This window comes from Mizuhopecten yessoensis, unplaced genomic scaffold (genome assembly GCF_002113885.1).
Source record: "Mizuhopecten yessoensis strain PY_sf001 unplaced genomic scaffold, ASM211388v2 scaffold10951, whole genome shotgun sequence".
Taxonomy (NCBI): Eukaryota; Metazoa; Mollusca; class Bivalvia; order Pectinida; family Pectinidae; genus Mizuhopecten; species Mizuhopecten yessoensis.
In genome coordinates, this window is record NW_018408803.1 from 799,233 (window position 1) to 822,058 (window position 22,826).

The following is a 22,826-nucleotide window of genomic DNA, read 5'->3' on the forward strand; positions in this document are numbered from 1 at the left end:
CAACTAAATAACGGAAAGCATACCATGAACTGAGATCGCATTCGGAACATCTCGAAAATCAATACGGAACCTCTCTAAGCGTGAAGATGCGGTTTTCCGGCCAGTGGATACAGACTAGTTAGTGAATGAACTCCAATGTAAAACACTAGATTCAACTTGGTGAAAGCATGCTCATCTTCGTGAAAAATTATGCAAAGTTTTTATTTGCGATATTTTCAATAACATTCCCCAGAACAAATAGTCATTCACGTGTATTTGTGTGTAAAAGGTTAATGTAAAGTTAAGATAGGTAAATAAATGCAGATACTTTTGATATTTAAAAACAAAATATTTTAAATGATTTATGAAATAACAGGTTAAGCTAACAATGCTCTTTGATCACTTCACCAACGTTATTAAATGGCAATCAACTGATAATATGTTTGTTGGTGTCACTTGACCAGTGTCACAGGAGGCTACCAGCTGACCACGGCGTCCTATCATACCGATCTATTAAGTACTGTCTGCCTCGGGAGGAGGCTTGGGAGGGGGAGGGGGAAGATGCTAGGGGGAGGAGGGAGGAGGCTACCAGCTGACCACGGTGTCCTATCATACCGATCTATCAACTGCTGTCTGCCACGCCGTCCTATCATACCTATCTATCAAGTACTGTCGGCCTTGGGAGGAGGCAACCAGCTGAACATGCTGTCATATAATGTCCTATCTCGAATGTGTAGGGCGAGGCTAGGAGGGAAAGAGAGGGGAGCAGGGAAGGAAGGGAAGGGGAGGGGGAATGCACTTTTCTTCTGGTGTCAACCCATTCCGTTATATTTAAAGGGACTATTTCATGATTATTTATGATACGTATCTAGCCATAGATGTATGCGTGTGTTTGTTGACTATGTACGACTATATGCGATTTCAAACTTTGTTTGACCCCTTTTAGGTGTCTGTGCACTCGCAATACACCACGTGTGGTTCTGGTTGAAAAAAAACCCATTCTGTTTTGACCATTAACCTGTATTCTCGTCGTGAAAAGGGCTTTATCAAAACAAATATATCATTTTTGAAACAAGAAAAAATAAGAAAATACAATAATATCTCGCTAATGAATACCTCAATACACAGGAGATGCATACTCCGAAAATGAATCTGTTTTGAGTGGGAACATTTTATTTCACTATTTCCAAATTTTAGTCATTCTGGCCATTGACAGTTAATCACTTGTTATCAGATTTCATTGACCTTCTGCCAATCAGAGTTTTTTTTTTATAATAATATAACAAATCTCAAATCTCTTTTCGAAACAGTCAATATGTCTACAATTCTAACCAACCTAAGGATTGTTGGCCAGTTCATCAATATATAACTAAACATAGCCACTTTTTCTTTTCGAGTTTGTCTCGCGTTTGTCTCGAGTTTGTCTCGCGTTTGTCTCGAGTTTGTCTCGCGTTTGTCTTGAAAGGAATTAATTATAGAAAATATAAGTACGAACTTTGTTTAGAAAAGTTCTTACTTGAACTCCCTCCGAAACTAGCCAATACGTATTGTAAGTTTAGAACATGTAATACTAAGTTACCAATTGAAAGTGGTAGGTGGCTCAATATACCACGTGAAAATGGATTATGTAGTTTATGTTATTTAAGAGAAATTGACGACGAATTTCATTATCTGTTTACATGTACACATCAACCAATACTCAATAGTAGGCGAAAACATATGTCCAGATATTATTATGGACATATTATAATGGATATTATTATGATATTATTAAACACATTCAAATATTATACATTATTCAATTATGTAACAAAACATGAATTGACATCATTAGCGAAATTTATTACCGATATTAATGACATAATTAATTTACAATATTAAACAGTCCATCCTGTTCCACCATGTATTATTGTCACCCATTTGTATATATGTATTCTCTACACTGTATTGTTTATGATAATAAAACAATTGTCATTGTCATTGTCATTTACCTTTTCGTTCGTTTAATGGCATTTTCTTTAACATTTTAACTTACTTTTTATTGGCCCTAATGACCTTTTGGGCCGTTCAGAATCCAACAACTAACTAACTAGGCGTTCTTTTTGGATACTAAATTGTCCATAGGACAAACAGACTGACATTGGGAAAGACAGAAAACAGACAGCAGAACAACCCAGACTTTTTATTGAAACGTGTTCAATATTATGCCACATAGCATATAATTTGACTGTGTACCAAATGAACCTATTGAATGAATCTCCTCGACGCGTCAGGTCGTCGACTGGAAATTATGTCTTTCAAGGCAGGAAATAAAATGTTTCAATCAATCCATTTTGCCAATTCTACCATTCAACTGAACAACGCGTAACTTTCTTAAGACCGCAGAAGACAATTTACTCTCGCGGAAGGCGACACTTTCAAAATCTGAGTAAATCGGCCGGGGATTGCCGCCAGACTCATTTCCTGTTTTCTTTGCGTCACGCGACATAAAAGTTGTAATGAAAATATTTCTGTTTGAAAATCACAAGTGTTCTAATCACAAATGACAACCACTGCCTTCATGGAGCGGCATTAAGGTCGCAGTCCAGAATTTCTCTGCGTTGGCCATTATTTTTATTTGTTGTAAAATTTCTTAAACTTACTTAGAAATGATTTTAAGATGAGGTTATCACCTGACGTCAATACCATAGGCAATCTGTGCCCATTGTGTTGACTAAGGTGACAACAATTTTACATCAACAACAAAAAAACCGGGTACAAAGGAACTATTACATCATTCCTAACCATAGATATGTGGTGCCGATTTTAGGTTTTTACGAGGCGATTTGATTTTGGGGAATTTTGTCGTAGACTTTCCGTTCCCGTTAAAAGTCGTAAGAGTCAGGTATTGATAATATCGAATGTTGACCGCTAGACTACGATGACCATGACGTTGTACGAGGTGATTATTATTTGGTTTATGTCATTAACCTAGTTTAGTAGTCTCTATTTATCTTTTCAGTGTTTTTATGTTCTGTTTTTATCTTCCATTTCACTTAACAGCTACATATATCTACTGTATGCACCTAAATGTCCTCATTATTCTTGAATAATGTTTAGAATTTATAAATGATAAAAAAGAGGAATTACATACATAACAAAGTAGCGTCATATATCTGTAAATTATGTCTATGAATATTCATTGTTTAATCCCGAACAAGTCATTGTAAATTCAATATTTCCCTGTAACTCACATTTAAGACAGCAATCATAGTCTGCTCAGTGTTTTACGAGCATGGATTGTTAGTGCAAAGCGTATTTATGACAAGTGTAGTGTCGATGACATAATTTTGCGTAACGACGGGATCAATAATACAAGATATTAGCTTCCCGATTGAGCAGCGTACAGACCATGACCTTTTCGCAATAGAAATCTCGTCTTAGCTGTCAATATTATAATTATGAGAGCTGTGTAAAAGGCTAATTTATTGCCAACATCTTGGGACTCTCAAGCCTATGTCATTGGTAATGAGAACATTAAATAATTTCATTGCGTGGAACTGGAACTTATTAAGATTTTTGTTCATAATATTGTGTTGTTTATTGTATTTCAAACATGTGACTCCTACCGATTCGCGGATTTTCTTCTATGTCTTTTGCTGAGGGAAATTTAAGAAACCAAACTTATTTTGCTTCCCAAATGGCAACACTTCTATAAATATAAACTTTATTTATTTTACAACAATTATGAAACAAGTGAGTTTTATTAATCACTCTTGTTGGCCGGATGTTAGCGCGCAGGGGGTCTTAATGTGGGAGGTAACCGGAGAACCCGGAGAAAACCCGCGTAGTCGGGCAAGAAACCCCATACCCTTTTACGTCCGATCGGGGAATCGAACCCCGGTCGCCTTGATGAAAGGTAAGTGCGCTATCCACTGCGCCACCCGACCACTTCTATATATTTTATTACCTTTATATCATTTCTTTTTTTTTGTTGGTGTCTCCTCAGACACCCGACTTCATTTGACCGTAGCTGTTGTGAGGACAGTAAACCCTAATACATCGCAGTTCTGAGTCTATTGAATGACATTGCCAGCACATCAGATACAGGGTGAAAGCATCTTGTCTTATCTTATTAAGTGGTTTTGTGTGTGTGTTCTTTTTTCTTTTTATATTATTGATGAGTGCTCTTTATCAATTGTGATGATTAGGATTGCTAAGGTGATTACGCAGCTGGCCTAAGAATTAATATAAATATATCTATATTGAATTAAGTTTTTAGAGAAAAGATAGTTGATATAAATAAAATGTTAAATGGCGTGCAGGCTTCACAGGTAGTGTATGGGAGAATGCCTTGAAATCACATAGTGTTATGACTTGTACTGCTGCTGCTGAGAGGCCGTAGCAGTGTGTTATGGTTTTTACTGCTGCTGCTGAGAGGCCGTAGCAGGGCGTTATGGTTTGTACTGCTGCTGCTGAGAGACCGTAGCAGTGTGTCATGTTTTTTACTACTGCTGCTGAGAGGCCGTAGCAGTGTGTTATGGTTTGTATTGCTGCTGCTTAGAGGCCGTAGCAGTGTGTCATGGTTTGTACTGATGCTGAGAGGCCGTAGCAGTGTGTCATGGTTTGTACTGCTGCTGCTGAGATGCTGTTGCAGTGTGTCATGGTTTGTACTGCTGCTAAGAGGCCGTAGCAGTGTGTCATTGTTTGTACTGATGCTTAGAGGCCGTAGCAGTGTGTCATGGTTTGTACTGATGCTGAGAGGCCGTAGCAGTGTGTTATGGTTTGTTCTGCTGCTGCTGAGAGGCCGTAGCAGTGTGTCATGGTTTTTACTACTGCTGCTGAGAGGCCGTAGCAGTGTGTTATGGTTTGGACTGCTGCTGCTGAGAGGCCGTAGCAGTGCGTTATGGTTTGTACTGCTGATGCTGAGAGGCCGTAGCAGGGTGTCATGGTTTTTACTACTGCTGCTGAGAGGCCGTAGCAGTGTGTTATGGTTTTTACTGCTGCTGCTGAGAGGCCGTAGCAGTGTGTCCTGGTTTGTACTGATGCTGAGAGGCCGTAGCAGTGTGTTATGGTTTGGACTGCTGCTGCTGAGAGGCCGTAGCAGTGCGTTATGGTTTGTACTGCTGATGCTGAGAGGCCGTAGCAGGGTGTCATGGTTTTTACTACTGCTGCTGAGAGGCCGTAGCAGTGTGTTATGGTTTTTACTGCTGCTGCTGAGAGGCCGTAGCAGGGCGTTATGGTTTGTACTGCTGCTGCTGAGAGACCGTAGCAGGGGGTCATGGTTTTTACTACTGCTGCTGAGAGGCCGTAGCAGTGTGTTATGGTTTGTACTGATGCTGCTGAGAGGCCGTAGCAGTGTGTCATGGTTTGGACTGCTGCTGCTGAGAGGCCGTAGCAGTGCGTTATGGTTTGTACTGCTGCTGCTGAGAGACCGTAGCAGTGTGTCATGTTTTTTACTACTGCTGCTGAGAGGCCGTAGCAGTGTGTTATGGTTTGGACTGCTGCTGCTGAGAGGCCGTAGCAGTGCGTTATGGTTTGTACTGCTGATGCTGAGAGGCCGTAGCAGTTTGTCATGGTTTGTACTGCTGATGCTGAGAGGCCGTAGCAGTGTGTCATGGTTTGTACTGATGCTGAGAGGCCGTAGCAGTGTGTCATGGTTTTTACTGATGCTGCTGAGAGGCCGTAGCAGGGCGTTATGGTTTGTACTGCTGCTGCTGAGAGGCCGTAGAAGGGTGTCATGGTTTGTACTGCTGCTGCTGAGAGGCCGTAGAAGGGTGTCATGGTTTGTACTGCTGCTGCTGAGAGGCCGTAGAAGGGTGTCATGGTTTGTACTGCTGCTGCTGAGAGGCCGTAGAAGGGTGTCATGGTTTGTACTGCTGCTGCTGAGAGGCCGTAGCAGTGCGTTATGGTAGGGAGAAAGATGTTTTAATAACTGACCTATTTAATAAACATGATGCTTCAGAACGTCTTCATCTTTTACTCAAAAACGGTTTAGTGTTAACTTTTAAATGTATATAATAAAAACAGATATTTATTTGAAAGAATCTCATGTAACGTGTGCCCAATCCTTTTGCCTTATGGTAATAAAATATGTATTTTAGCTAAAAACTTATCTAAAAAACAGATATTTAGATTTGAAACAATTTGTAGAATGTTACCGTCTCTAGTGCAACATTGGAGGGTTTGTCTCTCACCAAAAAAGTCCACAGTAAGGTCGCATTCCATACAGTTGCCATTCCTTCACGGGCATTTTGCATTTGAAGTGTCAAACATCCGTCCATTCCTGGATTTACGATGTCTGTACACCGACCAGGGGTTTATCCCGCGCTAGGGGGCACCACTAGGAGCCCGGGACGGAAGCACGGGCCGCAGCGTAGTGATATTAGTCGGAACACATGGCTTTGATGCGACAATCAATTATATAAACACAATTTTTCTTCAAGGTTTTACGATATATTGCTCCTTGACGACTAAGAGCAAAGGATTCCTGCATCACATCGCCCATTTGTGTACGCAATACTATTAGGCCCTTGGGAGCCTTGGAATAATTATAAAACAGAAAATGTTAATTGGACAAAAAACGGTCCCAAAGGAGAGTTTATTGCGTATCTATTTTGCTTTGTTTTAATTGGTTTTCCTTTTTTTATCGGCTTTTTATGCTGGTTGTATTTGTTTTGTTTTGGTTGTTTTGTTTTGATTGTTGCCTTTTTTATTTTTCGTTGTATTTTTTTTTTTTTTTTTTTTTTTTTTAAAAATATANAAAATCGTGAAAAGCTTTCAACAAATTCCTTATGAAACCTAAATGAATAAGGCGGCTTTATTTTACATTAAAAACACATTTCCTTTGTTTGGGTTTCCGCATCGTCCTACCTTTATGTTTTTTTAAACTACTTAATCCGTATTACTAGTGATAATTTCACGTCAAAGGATATTTGACTCTGTCGGTTGACCGTCAGTCCCTAAAGTTGGTTTCAACCTTGTAGCTGAAATTCATTCTAGCACTGTTTACAACGAAATACTAATTATAGGTGAAAAAAATGATCTGTTGTATCCAAAACATATTTTAAACGCTTAAAAGATTTTTTATGAAACTTTTACCCTTTATCTGTATTTTTATATTATCAAAATATTTTTCCGCAGGTCGGTTGTTTTTCTCTGGGTACTCCGGTTTCCCTCCACCACCAAACACCGAGCACGTCCTTGGATGACCATAACTGTCAATATGACGTAAAACACAAACAAACAAACATATATCACCGACCACTTTAGACATGGAATTTCATTGTGTCGACCCACAGTAAGGACCGGGTGATACATTTACTATGGTGCTTTAAAGGTGTTTACTTCATTTTGGCCTGCTACATCAGCTCATCAAACGTTTTAAAAGGTACATCCTTACTTCGTATCCTAATGGTCTTCATCGCTGTGGACATTAAATTTTGTAAACTGTTTTGTTAACAAACAAGTAGGTAACACATTGGACGTTATTTCATATGTAAATCTTTGAAATATGACGTAACGTAAACATGCTTCAATTGTGACGCCATAATAATAATAGTTCGGAAAGATTTCAAACGTTATGGAAGAAAAAGGTCCCAAACACGTTGATTACCGTGATTATCTAGACTGGCTACCAACCCTTTAATATTTTATGAAGAATCTCACGGCTGCATTTTACTACTAGCTTATCTCCCCCCTAGGTTTAGAACTTAGGATCAGACAGCCAAGTGATCAAAATTTTTAGTTTATTTTTTGTCCTAATAGTTCAATATTCTAGAGACGGAGGCCAGTCTAGTGATTATCTTACTCTCATTTGGAGGAACGATAGTCTAGTGGTAGGACGCCAGGCTTGTGAACGAAGGGTTGCGTGTTCGAGTCACGGCACGGCGCTGTGTTGTATCTTGAACAATATACTTTACCCGCTTGTTCCAGTCTACTTAGCTGTAAATGAGTATGTGGTTAGACAGTGTTAACATTTTTGAATGCTAGCTGTGAGCGCCGAAATGGCAGCAACGGCTGTATGCTCCCCTGGTAGTTGAGAAAGATATTGGCTGGTTGTAAAGGCCCTATAACCAAGAATAATAATTTGTGAACTGCTTTAAAAACGACCTACGAACTAGGTTGCGATAAAGCGGTTGATAAGAAATTCGAATTATTAATATCATAATTATTCGTTAATTTACAAATTGCAAACATTGTGGATTTGATAACCAACCATCTCTCATTAGTGAACCACCAAATTCACTCCAAAACGAAGTTAATAAAAATACGACTGCATATTGATCATCTCTGAATATAAGTTGTCCATTTCCTAACACTCATTCAACTTTCCTACGGGTTGTTGGATACTGGAAATGGAAAGAGAATATCCCTAAATGATGTAGTTAAACAATCTAGCCCAAATACCTCAGCGACCACAATTAGATTTGATATATTCCGGTCAACGGTAACACAGTTTTACTGTATATACAGTTTTTACTCAGCAAGGTTTATATGAGGTTTACACGATTCTGTTGAACCGAAGTTACTGTTAATGTACTTATTTTAGTGGTTACCATATCTTTACGCACTTATTTAAAAGCGCTTGTACACCGTTCCTGATAACCATTGATAGCTGTAGCGCTACATTATTAATGCATGGAAATTAGCGAGTGCGCTAAGTGTTGGGTTTCCGGTTATGTCGAAGCTCGTTAAATTTCTGCACTGAAATTATGTAATTTTCTACTCATTTGAACACTTACACACACAACTTTCAATATCAAACATGCAATTAATCAAAAGTCAAGAAGATAAAAGCAGAGTAGCATTGGAGGTGAAAACAACTTTTGTTATGAGTATATTGTTAATCGACTGAAGTACATCAAAAGTATTCATTCAACGGCATAAAATAACGAATAAGGCAGACTTTTTCATCAGTGTCTCAGATTTAAGGGTTTGATCTCTGATTCAACAATACAAAGTTTCTGAAATCAGTTACTAATTTTTTGAAAAAACTTTAGAAAAAACGACTTTAGATACGTCATTTAACATTGAACTCGAACAAATACAAATTTGGTCTAACGCTAAAAGATTCGTGAAACCGTTCTCAAGTTCCAACCCAAATTCTGTACTTGAATAATGATATTCAACATTAATATAGCGCCCTATATAAAAAAATACTCTAAAGCGCTTTGAAACATATGGATAATAGTATTAGTTATATTTGATAAACAAAAAAGGCTTACAATGACCATTATATATTAAGTAAGAAGATACTTATCTCAATATGTATATAAATGAATAACTGTGCAAAAAGCCTAAAATGCAGACGTGAAGAGATGGGTCTTTATATCCTTCATGCATTTGGCCAGTGTCTTTGACTTTCTAATAGCAGATGGTAAGCTATTCCACAACGTGGACGAAAACCTCTCAAAGCATCGGTTTCTATAGGTCACAATACGAGAGATGGGGACACACAAGAATGATTCTGTCTCCAGCTGCAGTGATCGTGACGGCTGTTACAGGGTAGCAAGCTTCTGTAGGTACTGGGGAGCTGCCTCATTCAGTGCCTTGTATGTGCACACCAAAATTTTGTACTGCGACCTGTATCGTTCAGGTGCAATGAAGATGTGCCCTCTCTTTTGAGAACGAGTAACCAGACGTGCTGCAGTTAAATTACTTTTCAGGTAAAATACTGTTCAAATTTCATAATTTTCAATGATTTGGAGGAACTTGAGTATCTTGAAGCTGCATGTATTGTGATTTTAGTAAGTTACAAAATAGTTGCATGGAACTGATGCTTGAACATAAGAACACGTTTATGAATATAGCCCACCTGCATTATTTTCATGATTGCAATATGCAAACAATCGGGAAAAAATAATGCATAAGCAATTATTTTTATTTATTCTTCTGTTTCACATATATATCACTTTAAAATGAAAATGATCTCTCGTGTTAGCATAACCGACGAACTGTTGTAACGACTTTCTGATTCCCCTGTCGGGAGCCTCAATTGATCTGTTTGGAAACGATGACCGCAGTAGCTATGCTGTTCCCAGCGCTGCTAGTCAACCCCCAACCTCTCTACGGGTTTCATGGTCTATTAATTGAACTAGACGAATTGTAAATGATTCAGGTTATTTTATAATTGTGTTGCAAGGTCCAGCTTTACTCTTGTAACAAATTACCCAACGCTTAATTACGGCGGTTAAGAGGTGTTTACATAAAACACAAAGAGAGTCGGTATCTACTTAACAAACACGAGGCATGACAATGTCAACGAGGCTTCGAGGACAAACTACGATGCCCTGAGTGCAAAATCTATAATCTATAATTGTGGCCAGAGTGTACTTGATGAAAACATTATACAGCAATTATTTAAAAAAAAAAGCACTAAATTTCAGCGAATAAAATATTTTTGCGCTTGTGCGTCAGTTTTCTCTTCGTTATTAAATTGTTTCCTTAATTACTGCAACATATTTCCCCGGAGCATTTCTTCTGAAGTATTTTACAAACGTTTACAAAATGTCTGATACTGTACTTATTTATTCTGGGAAGTGTCGCGTACTGAAATAAGTAATTGTTTCTTTGAAAAAAAACCGAGTTATGAACCTTGCTCATTTTTGGAACAGAGGTTTGTCCGGAACATGATTTCCTTGCTACATTTACCAAAGTTTACCAAAATTTGCTTCTTTGCTTGCAATTGGTCATTGTACGATCATAATTAAGACTTTTGGCGCTTAATCCTCACGGCGGCGAAATCTCACATTCGCTTTCCGAATAAAAGAAACTTATATTTCTTCATCTGTAACTACCTTTCTGCTCAACTACAAGTGTTCAACCTTTTTTTGTGACGGATTCATGGTTTTACTATTATAGTTTACTTTGTAGAATATCATGTTTTTAATATTTGTATTTAAATATCATCTTTGATTTGAGCATGAAAGTTACTGTTCTTAGTCGTAACCAGAAGTTATCGCCGATGTAATGCTATAAGTGTATTAAGTTATCACATGATTGGCTTCGTTAACGGTGTATAAATGTTGAATAAAGATCACAGTTCTTCCAGTACACAATGGTTGTTAGAGTGCTATGGCCTACTGTCCAGCACGACTCCTGTTATTGATATATCAGCAGCAACTGTTCATCAGGAATTGATCTTTCCTTAACCCTTTCACCACTGTAGATCATAATGGACTTATCCAGATCAATGCATGGTAGAGTTTATTAAAGTTTAATAGGGGTGAAAGGGTTAACTAGTCTGAAAACTTCAGGTTTGTGACGGATTGTGACATAACTAGATTGCATTTCAGATGTATCAAAATGAGTATTCTTCGCTTACTTTTTCGTTTTCGTATTTCACAAATTGTTTCAAAACAGTTCTTATTAATTATTACTATTCATCTTCATTGATTGGCTATGCCTTAATGACGGTAATTATCGTAATGATCACATCATCACATCATCATCATCATTATCCTCATCATTATCGACCTAATTTAAATTGAATTTCATCTTTGGATCATAGTGGATTTAGTCTGTCCTGTTGTAGAGATGATGCCTGATTATGCACTTGAGGATATTTTCAACTCTCAAACTTTCACAAACATTCTTTTCTTAATGTCTTTAAAATCGTAATTGTGCTTTTTAATTGAAATATTCTAGTTCACCCAACTGTAGAGATGGTGTCCAAAATATGTTAGGAAGTACACCTATGATATACCGGTGTTCAACAACTCTCCACCATAAACAAACACTTATTTTAAACTCGAACTAATGAATTTACGACATCAAATGACAAGTTTGTAACCATTATAGCTTTTAGTATTGACGTTTCAATCGATTCTGCACTGAACCTGTAAATGTTTTCATTTGCTTTCCCACTGTTGCGTGCCGTTTCACGACACATTACAACACGTTCTGTTCTGTTCAATTCCAATGCAGCGACTGACATTTAGAGCTCAATAGTCGTCAAACATCAAAGGGTGTATGTCAATGTTTTTATTTACCGTGTACATCGTTTGCTTGCCGCACTCTGATATATCGCGTACTCAATCAAACAGACGAAGAAATCACACTTCGTAATGTCCGGCCGAGCCGTGATAATGATACCGGAGGAATCAGAGCAGAGACATCACGAACGTCTTGTTGTGTTCCGAGTAAAACATTAAAAAAATACACGCACTTGGTTCAGTACTGTGACAAAATGTATGGCGACTAAGCTGTGAATTTTCTTGTATTAACTAATTTCGTTTTTTCTCTTTATTCCCCGTCATTCTAGTTTTTATGTTGTTCTATCTTTCTCCAATTTTTGTTACACATTCCTTATCTTTATTTTTCCACTGAAAAGGATATCTTAAGACAATGAGAAACATTATGAAAAGGAAATATTCTAATTATAGAAACGTTTTTCTTGTCAAAAATTAGGGTAATGAACATTTGTAAAGGTAGAGACTGTTGGCAGAAGCCCAAGAGGATAAATGTTCGAAAAAAACTATTCATATTAAAAAGAATAAAAACAAACTTGAGTAGAGTCAGGCCTGTTTTGCTTTTTTAAGTCAACTATTGCATTGGAAATAAATGGCTGGAGTATACAGTTCACAATATCAACAAGAAGATCTTTTTTAGGCTCGGTATGGTATATTTCGATCCTATATTCCGAACGAACAAGAAACCTTTCATAATATTTCCATCATTATTGTCGCAAACTAGAAAAACCCAATATCTATGTGCTTCTAAGAGGAAATATGGTTCTTGTTAAATATCGAGGGTGTTTATAATGGTAATTATTGACTGTATATACATGTATAACATATGCCCTCAAGTATTATCATTGAGAGAAAGGAATGATTAGCTTCCTATCGACATATGGCACGAAATCGGTTACTAAATATTGACTCTCAATAATACTAATAGAATATATATGATTTGTTATTGTTTTGGAGACACAAGATATTCTAGTTTTGTTGACTGAGGACTCAAAAAGGGTAAGAAAAAAAGAGAACTATATTGCAAGGTCTAGAAGGGCAGAGGCTGGAACTGTACCATTCGACCATGGAGTCCTTCTAGGACACTGCTATTAGTGGTATTAAAGGTGACAATAATGGGAATTCAAATCGAAAACGTTCCGAAAATTACTAGAAATACAGCATAAACTCCTTATAGCGACAAACACTTGCAACAATATTATTCAACATTATTATTCTGAAACTAGTGTTTCAATGAAACCGTGCAACAATATATTCCAGCTACAAGGTAACGGCCAACTTATGGGACCGACAGACCACAAGCAGTCAGTATTCTTATAATATAAAATCATCACTTTAGAAATGAAGTAAAGAGCATTTAAGAAATGAAGTAAAGAGCATTTAAAAAATTACCTTCAGATCAACATTATGACTCTTTTCAAGAAAATCAGGTGTGACATGTTGTTATCCTGAAAACGTGGCTTTCTGACCTGACGTTGTCTATAGACACTCAATATTTGCTCATTTCTGATAAACAGTTTTCTAGGTTAGCTTATATCACTTCTGTATGTTTGGAGGGCAATTGAGACCCCATTGTCAGGAGTTGGTGGAAGAATTAGATTTGTCACCAAAGACGATCAAGCAGTATCAAACAGACGGTGCTTTGCTTTAAAATACGATTGAAATATCATATGTGTATTTAAATGCAGACCAGTTCTTGGACGTCTTTTTGCAGCAGAAAATTTTCTGCGTCTTCTCCCGTGTATTATATAAATCTAAATGATATGACTCCGAATAATGCCAAAAGGTACTTTGAATATAGTCAATGAAGTGTAAAAATTCAGATAATATCAACATCACAGAATAACCCCTGACAAGGCATCTAGCAATACTGCCAGATGATATGACCGATATGTTTATGTTTTTTTCTTATAAAAAGAACAATGACAGAAAACACATTTTGACTGCATTTCTAAATATTTGAAGAATCTTTAGGAAATGCTATCACTTTATACGTATCTATCGAACACGACAGGTGAAATAATCGTGAATGAAAATATCAAACTGTGTGGACTCCATAAACAGAATTTTGTTTGACGTATTGCGGATTATCACAGCGTTAACGTCTCCACAACGCACTCAGTTTAGAGTCACAGCGTTAACGTTTCCACACCGCACTCAGTTTAGAGTCACAGTGTTAACATGACCAGATTCCAGGTTTTCTCATTTTAACAGTATATAGCGTTGAGTTTTAAAATTAAGTTGTGTAATGTCATTATAATGCTACATGTATACTAGATGTGCCTACAAATATAATGTTTTAGTTGATAATTGTGAAAAGGTTAGCATATCGGTGATGCAAGCATATACAGTTAAACCTGAATGAGAGATTATATCAAAAGAGTAAACGTGTTAAGAACCTAATCCAGTAAAAGACTAACCGTGTTAAGAGACTAACCTTGTTAAGAGGCTAACCGTGTTAAGAGACATAGCGCGTTTATAGACTAATCGAGATAAGAGACTAGCCGAGTAAAGAGATTAATCGAGTTAAGAGAATAACTGTGTTTAGAGACTAACTTTGTTAAGAGACTAACTGTGTTATGAGACTAACTGTGTTAAGAGACTAACCTTGTAAAGAGATTAACCGAGTTAAGATACTAACAGAGTTAAGAGACTAACCGTGTTAAGAGACTAATCGATTTAAGAGACTAACCGAGTTAAGAGACTAACAGAGTTATGATTCCTGTCTTGTTAAGAGACCAACCGAGTTAAGAGACTAACCGTTTAAACGTTAACTTAACACGTGTTAAGAGAACATTTTACCGCATTCCCGAATGTAATTACAGGTTTCATTGAATGTATTTGAATATTGTTTCGACGACATCCGCAAGGTAAATCTAGGTCAAATAGATCAAATATGTGTAATGTCACCCCGTCAATAGAAGAACCGTGGTAGTGATAGCAACACCAAACAATCTCAATTGGAGATGGATTTTACAGCTAATTAAATATAACGATATAAAAAGGCTTCGAGAGAAACATATGCCTTTTGTTTCAGCTTAAAACGTCATTCTTAGTTAAAATGAGTTTTTTTTTCTCATTTTGTTGAAACTATAAGACACTATAATTGTACTTGTTCTAGCAATGAAAGTGTCTACATTGTACGTTATAGAAAACAATATACAGAAACAGTAATTAGCGCAATTATGATTGAGCGCAACTTAAGTAAAATAATACATGGACTCATAATGAATTACTTTAACCATATTTGAATTATGCATTGTCTACTTGCTATCCATTTCGTTGTTTTACTTTATAGCTAATTCTATGCCAACATAAACCTGTCAAAATCGCGCTGATTTTAGTCCCGATTTAGGGCCATCCTTTATCCATACTATTACCCTATGGCTACGAAATATTCTATAAATGGCAAATATGATAATATTGTCACTCTTATACAATTTTGTTAAACAATCGATTGATAATGCGATATAGATAAAGGATAATATTTTGATTAAGGTCGATATCACTTAAAATGGACATTATGTTATTTGTATAGATGCCTATTAGCTTAGCTTTGTTCCTATTGTGTTACTTTGTAGTCAAGTTGTCTATTGTCATTTGTTGGTGTCGTCTGTCATCACTCTAACGGTAAATTGTTCATTTAACTGTGTATACTGTCGAGTAGATAAAGACCTGTATCAAAGGTTGAAAAAACACTAAGGATCCTAAGTATGAATTCGTAATAGCGCCGATATGACTTATCGACGGCTAATTCTGAGGCGTAACAAAGGAAAATCAATACCTTCTCACAATGCTAAACCTGAAAAAGGAATCTAACCAAATGGGACCATTATTAATAAATCCATTTAGAATAAAAAAAGTATTGAAAAATTCAAAATTTATTGTTGCTACTCAACCTTGTTGTTATTGAATGTTTCATTTGCATCTATTGAAACAATATTCGAGCGGAAATTAGTAGCCTTTTTCAGTTTTTTTTTTATTTTTATATTTTATGTACGAACTCCCTCTGGGGAGCCCCACGATACTGACACCACCACCTCCAAAGAGCCGATAGTTCGCTTGCTTGTTTGTACGGCATAAAGTGGTCACGTGACCAATATCAATACCATCACGGCTTCATTAGTTAGATGCCGAGTAATGCCGAAGTAGGCATGAAAAAAAGTAGCCTCAACTAACTTTAACGGAATTTTTATTATCTGTGTTTCAGACAGTGTGCAAAAAATCTAAATGGACAGAACATATGTGAACTCGGCTTCAGTGACCATTCCAAGTCGGAGGAATCACTACTGATACCAGGGAAAGCCTTACAGGTATTTTTCTTGCATTATCTTAATTCTACTATCAACAGAGTATCAAAATTGTCATTTAGATGCTCTAACGATGGCAGCGAAGTAATAAAGGTGTTTCTTTTCTGATAACTTGCTTCTCTTCTCACAGCCAGCATCAAGTCTTTGCAGGAGCAGTAATGTTCTGCTAGGATTTTATAATGCAACAAAATTTCGACAAGACATTAGTTGATTTGCAGTTGCAAAAGACTTTGGCTTATGGGCAATTTTCACAAGCTTTCTATGTTTGTTTTCTGTTCCTAGCTCAATCTCACAATTTCTCTCTCTATTACTGACTATTTTTCTCTTTCCTTCTTTCATTTTATGTCCCTCTCTCAATCTCTCACTTTCATTATCTCTCTTCTTCTCTGTCTCTGTGTCTCTTTGTCCTCTCTACATATTTGTTTCTTTCTCTTTGTTTTTTTCTTTCTTCTGTCTTTCTGTCTGTTCTCTAACTTTATCTCCTGCTCTGTCTCATCTCTATCTCTTTCTTTTCTCTGTCCCCATTTATCTGTCTGTCTGCTCTCTTCTCTCATACGCTGTCTTTCTCTATGTCTGTCTTTCTCTGCCTTCCATCTCTATGTCTCCTGCTTATTGTTTCCTTCCTTCCTCCAAATGACAACGTATCTTGCTCAAACGGCTCCAAATAATAAAACATCTGTCCATATGCAATGATGTGTGGATTAGGAAAATTTCATTTCGAAGCATGCAGATTGTTTTGTTCTCGTAGATAAATTATTGCTGTATTTCTGATAGATGTTGCAATCATTCTGACACACAATTTCAATAAATTTTGTAAAGTGAATCAAGTCAGATAACAAGATCTCCTTCCACGCTTGTCGTAACACAGGCGATCCGCGTTACCTACGACTGTCCTGTATCTATAGCCGTGTATGTATCGATATTGTACCCGGGCATTAAAGTCCGCGTAGTAGACAACTGAAGACTTGAAAATCCAATTCACTGAATGCTGTTTGACAATGTAAATATTTATTTTAGTCTTAAAACACACTTTATTTTGTAAATAAAATCTAGGATGTCACAAACTAGATCGATTTTCTATCCAATGTTTTCCTGACGAATCTGTCGCTTTTGTCTGGCCACAATGTTTATTGGTTGGAACCAAAGCTATTTGCCTGTTATTGAATGTTCGAGATAGAAAAACATTTAAACCTTGTTAAGTCGACCGAATGTCGAGATAAAAGGGGTTGTCGAGTTAAATTAAAAATACATATTGTTAATTACTTAATTCTTGCAAGATATTACTTTCTTTTCGTTAATTCGCCAGAAGAGAAGATTTCGGAATCAAAGATAACGCGAATATTTCAGTTAACCAGAGACCACTTGCGATCATTGGACCAATTAGCGATCATTGATTATTTCGCGAGTTCGGATCATCAAAATTATGCCATTGGATGAACAATCGCGAAAATATGTGAACATAAATAAATAGGCGATATACAGTAACATGTACCTGCGGTTTGACTTAAACCTTTTTTCCCAGATACACCGGGTATTCACATTTTCGAAATAACCGAATCGTAAAACAGTTTTTCGACTGCAGAAGGACGACTTTCTTATTGATGTGACATATTGAAATCTGATTTGCACCAATGTCATAATAATCAAATGAAAACGAGTTATATATTCTCTTCATTAACCTCCCCCTATTTTCGATATCATTGCAACAACAAATATAAATATTGACATTTGACAGAACACGATAGCCGTATCCTTGGTACATCTGTCTCGTCAATCGGGCTGTGTTTAACACATACTGTTTTGAACTCACCCAGTGTTTTGTTTTTCGCGTCAATGGTAAATGCTCGAGAAAAATGGATTGCAAATCCAACTATCTCGCAAGTATTTATCTTAACACATTATTGTAACTTTTTATTTGCTTTCATAACAAATATCTTTCGAGGAAAGTTTTTTTTCTTTATAACAATGAAAGCAATCTTGAGACTCAGCTGTGACGTCATAATAGCGTTACATCAGCAATTGCCTTTAGGTAAGTAAATTAGTAATTTAGTAGTTAATGAATTTTATTTACGTCAGACAATTAGTTTCAGAATTGTTCGTGTAACACATAATGATTCTATGATTAAATCGACATTTGTCTTGAATACATATTTGTTTGTCCTGTTTACGTGGAAGTACTTAACTCTAAAAAGTTGAACTTAAGACACAAACGTGAGATTGCATCTACAAAATTTGGTAAAAGCTGAAGTATGCAAAAACTGAATTACACTTCGCCATAAACTGTTTCGTCCTCCTTGGACTCATCGTTGATATTATCAGCCAAACAGATGGGAACTTTATTTGGTCTACACTACTGTTGGAACAGAAGGAGAGGTTCGTAAACAATTACAGAGTTTGGTTTGTTTGTGTTTTATGTCCTGTTAACAATTATGGTCATTTAAGGACGTGTCAGGTGTTTGTGGTGGAGTTCCCGGAGAAACAACTACTGACCTACGGCCACTACCGGGCGACTGCCCCACGTAGGTCTCTAACACGCGACCCAGTGGTGGAGGGCTAGTGGTAGCAGAATGTCAGACGCCTAAACCACTTGGCCATCGCGGCCCTCAATTAGAAAGGTACTGGTCAATTTCATATTAATGCTGATTGAAGCATGTATTTTAAACCGTGCCACAACTCAAAAGATATAACTGTGGCTATCGAGGTTACGTCAAACCTCCGCGACTAAAAACCCACCAGCAGAGTCTACCACCTTGTAACTTGACCCAGAATGACGAAAATGATACTTTCACGAAAAACATTCCGTTCGCAGTATCAGGAGATATCGTGGAATATTTTGCCCTCGTTTTTTCTTGTATGAATATTTTATACATGAGATCACTTTTTATCAATTAAACGAGTATCAAACGAAATTAAATGATGGAATGTTTTAAAACGCTAGACGTCATTGTCAGTGGAGAAATCCTTTCGCTCAATAGCCAATTACAATGCCCCTGTGATAATTCGGAACAGGTTTATTTCAGTATCGAACAGCTTTCAGTCGACATTTCATCGGCAATACAGATGCATTATTTGTACAATAAACAACCTTTAGTAATGATATATTGTTATTTAATGGAAACCGAGAAATTTAATCGGGATTTAAACGCCATTCAGAGCACAATCTACAGACAACATTTCCATGTGATATCCATCGTTACCACGCGTGGGCCCATGGTGTCACCATTTCAAAACCCCTAAAGCATCACGGTCAAGTGTCTTTCAAAATAAAGGAAATTGTTGACGTGTTGGCAAACTATTTAAGGGTCCCTGTCCCACTGCAGGCAAACACTAAAGAGTTCCACAGTGTTTTTTTTGTACTTACAGTGACATCCCTTTAATTTCGTTTTCGGTATAATTTTACCGTTACTGGTCCGAGATCTTACCGTTGGTTATCACAACAGTATGACGAGGAGTTACAGGATTCGAACCCTGGTATGGTGCCATTACCTGAACAGAATGTTATATTTCAGAAATTTCCCTCAAGCTACAGGTTTCTTTATAAAAATATTATTTTCAAATCGAAAATTATGCTGGAAAAGCTGTTTAAATACATAGTTACGGCATACACATTCTAAATACACTGTATGTAGGTTACTTTTCACAGGTAACTACGAATTTAAAGTTAACATGTATGACATGTAAAATGTTTTCTGATATAACACTAAAATGTTGGTAAAAACTTGTAAAAAACTGTGCGCAAATTAAGACTTGTATTTATAATATCATGTCAATCATAAATAAACGTGTCTGTAAAGTCAAATACATGTGGCTAGCACTACACAAATGATCATGACAGGGATTGAAAACGTGCCAATTACTTACCTCCCAGAATGCATTGCGGGGCGTTGCCATCTTTTTACGATATAGATAACTATGACCTTTAGGTCAAATAATATAGTTGAGGGGACGTAATCAAAAGTGAACGTAGTGCAACGCTAGGAACCCCAAGGTGGGTGGGTGTGTTTGTGTGTGTGTGTGTGTGTGTGTGTGTGTGTGTGTGTGTGTGTGTGTGTGTGTGNGGGGGGGGGCACACTTCCTTGTTAGTGGATCTATTGTGTTTAAAAAGTTATTAATTGCAAATTTAATTTTTTTCTTTCTATCGTCACATTTAGCTTTTCAAGACGTTTACTATACATTTTCTGTTAAGCTCGTTGGACTAGTTATAGGATAGTGTCTTCAAAATGGAACAGTGGATAATCTAAGGGAGACGAAGGAGGAGGTTGTTAACTAGATTTAAACTAATTCTTCAAAGAGGCGTAGCTCTACAGATAAGAGTACTTCTAACCTTTCCGAACTTGTGTGTAGTAGGGTTTCAATGAATTATCTTTGTACACACCCACGAACGAGACATATACATTGTTTTCTCTGATACCTAGGAGACATCATGAGATTTTCTAACGATGTTTGAATTTTCGCTACTTGAACTACTTATAAAGAGATGACATGACTATCATTGATGCCCATGTGTTGCGCCGCCTATTTGGGAAAGAGTTTAAAGTGTATCTACTTCCGCAAACATAAAAGAAAACTTTCTGGCAAGAGATTTGTTTTGGTGCTTTGTTTAAATAAATCTTATTCTATATTTTTTATCATTCAAACTAAACACTTAGAACATACATGGTATGCTGTAAGTCGAATGTATATGAGAAACTTTGCTGACGGTGTTTCACAACACGCGCTTTCTAACATGACACAAATATTTACTTTTAACCACAATTAAAGTACGTATGTTTGCTATTGTAAATTAGAATAATCGATAACAGGTAGTATTTTGTAGTATTCAGAGAAAGCGTCATGCCGCGAAAAATATTCCTGAAACACTTTATTCTATACAGTATGTCATATAACATATTCAACCGTGTTTCATGAGTAAAATTATCACCTTTATGTATATAAACATAGGTCCTGTCCACTGATTTCTAACCACATTTATATCATTAAGAAAACATAAAAAAGCCTGTCAACTTGTATATAATAAGGAAAGTATAAAAAACAAATCAGGTATACTTATATATAGGTGAATATTATGAAGAAAACGTAAAGCAGGTCCTGTCAACTTACTTGATTTCTAACTACATGTAAATTATAAAGTCATCACAAAAACAGGTCTTGTCAATTTGCTTAAATTGTAACTAATGAATATTATCACGAAAACATAAAAGCCATGTATGCTTGCCTGATTTTTATCTACATGTATTGTTTCCTGCATTTGATGGGGAAATCACGACCGGCGCCACACGTGGTGCATGAAACGCTTTAATCCTTCCTAATCGCTTTGTTTCCCTTCCAATTTTGGAGAACGTCCATTACGTTTTTTGATTTGTTGTTTTCTATTTTCGTGTTGACTTTGACCACACATCTTGCGACTATGGTATATGTTATTTCCCTTTTAAAATAACAACGTTAAGGGTTCAATATTTGTCCTTGCACTTTTAAGCATATCGTTGTTTCAACTTAACACAATGACATATTTATTACATTCAAATTAATTACGGTTACATAATTATTATTTTAGTATAGCATCGAACAGACTTAATGATTCCCCATACATCATAAAAATCGGGCGCTAAGAAAACAAGCACTACTTTCTACGGAAGTAAGTAATGTAGGTCAATCACCTATGTGCCATTACAAAGACCTTGATTTCTCTAAGTATATTACACCAAAGATCGTTCATAAAAAGGTCTACTGTGTCCCATCACTTTCTCGTAATACTGCTGTTTAGTACTCTGCTCTGTCTGGGTTAATGGTTCAATGAAGAGACCAAAATTGATATGCTGCTTCCATTGTAATATTACGGACGTTCACCCCTCTTCCCATATCCCTGGAATCCGCTGTCGTGTCTATTGTTAATGTAAAAGGTTAGGATAAGGTGTCATTATGTTTTGTACATATATGGTATTAAGGTAACATAGCACAATGTAGTATGGTATTTAAATACCAGCCTCTGGTCAGCACTTTACAGTAGCTCCTTAGCTGGATAAGACATATATGGGTAGCATCATCATTCAATATACATGCATAACCAATATACTTCAAGAAGACAAATTGATTTTGTTTTATGTAATACTTTGTATTACTTCATTTATATGTATTTATATCATGTATAAGATGAAGTTGTATTGATTTGCTGTTACATTATTTGCTTTGTAAAATATGTAGATATATATAGTATGTTGCTTTATGTAATGTGTATTTGTATTATTTTACATTATATAATATATAGTTGTACTATTGTAAACAATATGTACTTGTGTTGTTTTGCCTTATATATTTTTAGTTGTATAATGTTACTTTATAAACTATGCAGTTTTATTACACAGGCTGAAAATAAATTACACGAAGTTACTTCACGATATATCTTGAATAAGAATCAAGTCTGGCTGTGATGCTGTGAACTTAATCAATTTAATAGCGTTATTATCCGCGTCTCCAGATATATATCTGATATGCTATTTTCAATACAGCAGTAACTGTACTAAAAGTGCATGTCCACAGCACTACATTTGCTCTTGAAAAAAGGGTCAGTGGTTTATCAAATTATTAA

At 36.5% G+C, this 22,826-nt stretch overlaps 2 protein-coding genes across 4 annotated transcripts in view; one reads left to right on the top strand and one right to left on the bottom strand.

Annotated features, from left to right (window-relative positions):
* The window catches only part of LOC110464038 (sodium-dependent dopamine transporter-like), a 129,044-nt gene that overhangs the window by 65,945 nt on the left and 40,273 nt on the right, over positions 1-22,826 (top strand). For all 3 annotated transcript variants that reach the window (XM_021519048.1, XM_021519046.1, XM_021519047.1), the window contains exon 2: positions 16,141-16,243. The gene's annotated coding sequence lies outside the window, so the exon portion shown is untranslated. The remainder of the gene's footprint in view (positions 1-16,140; positions 16,244-22,826) is intronic.
* LOC110464036 (flocculation protein FLO11-like) lies at positions 4,319-6,466 on the bottom strand. Its single transcript, XM_021519044.1, has 2 exons — positions 6,412-6,466; positions 4,319-5,898 (listed from the first exon to the last, which is right to left on the bottom strand). The coding sequence occupies exons 1-2, from the start codon at positions 6,464-6,466 to the stop codon at positions 4,319-4,321; spliced, it is 1,635 nt and encodes a 544-aa protein (XP_021374719.1).

Coding starts and splice junctions, on each gene's coding strand:
- LOC110464036 (XM_021519044.1), bottom strand. CDS start 6,466: ATGGGCGATGTGATGCAGGAATCCTTTGCTCTTAGTCGTCAAGGAGCA. Junction 5,899..6,411: donor TCGTCAAGGAGCAATATATC/GTAAAACCTTGA, acceptor TTTATTAAATAG/GTCAGTTATTAAAACATCTT.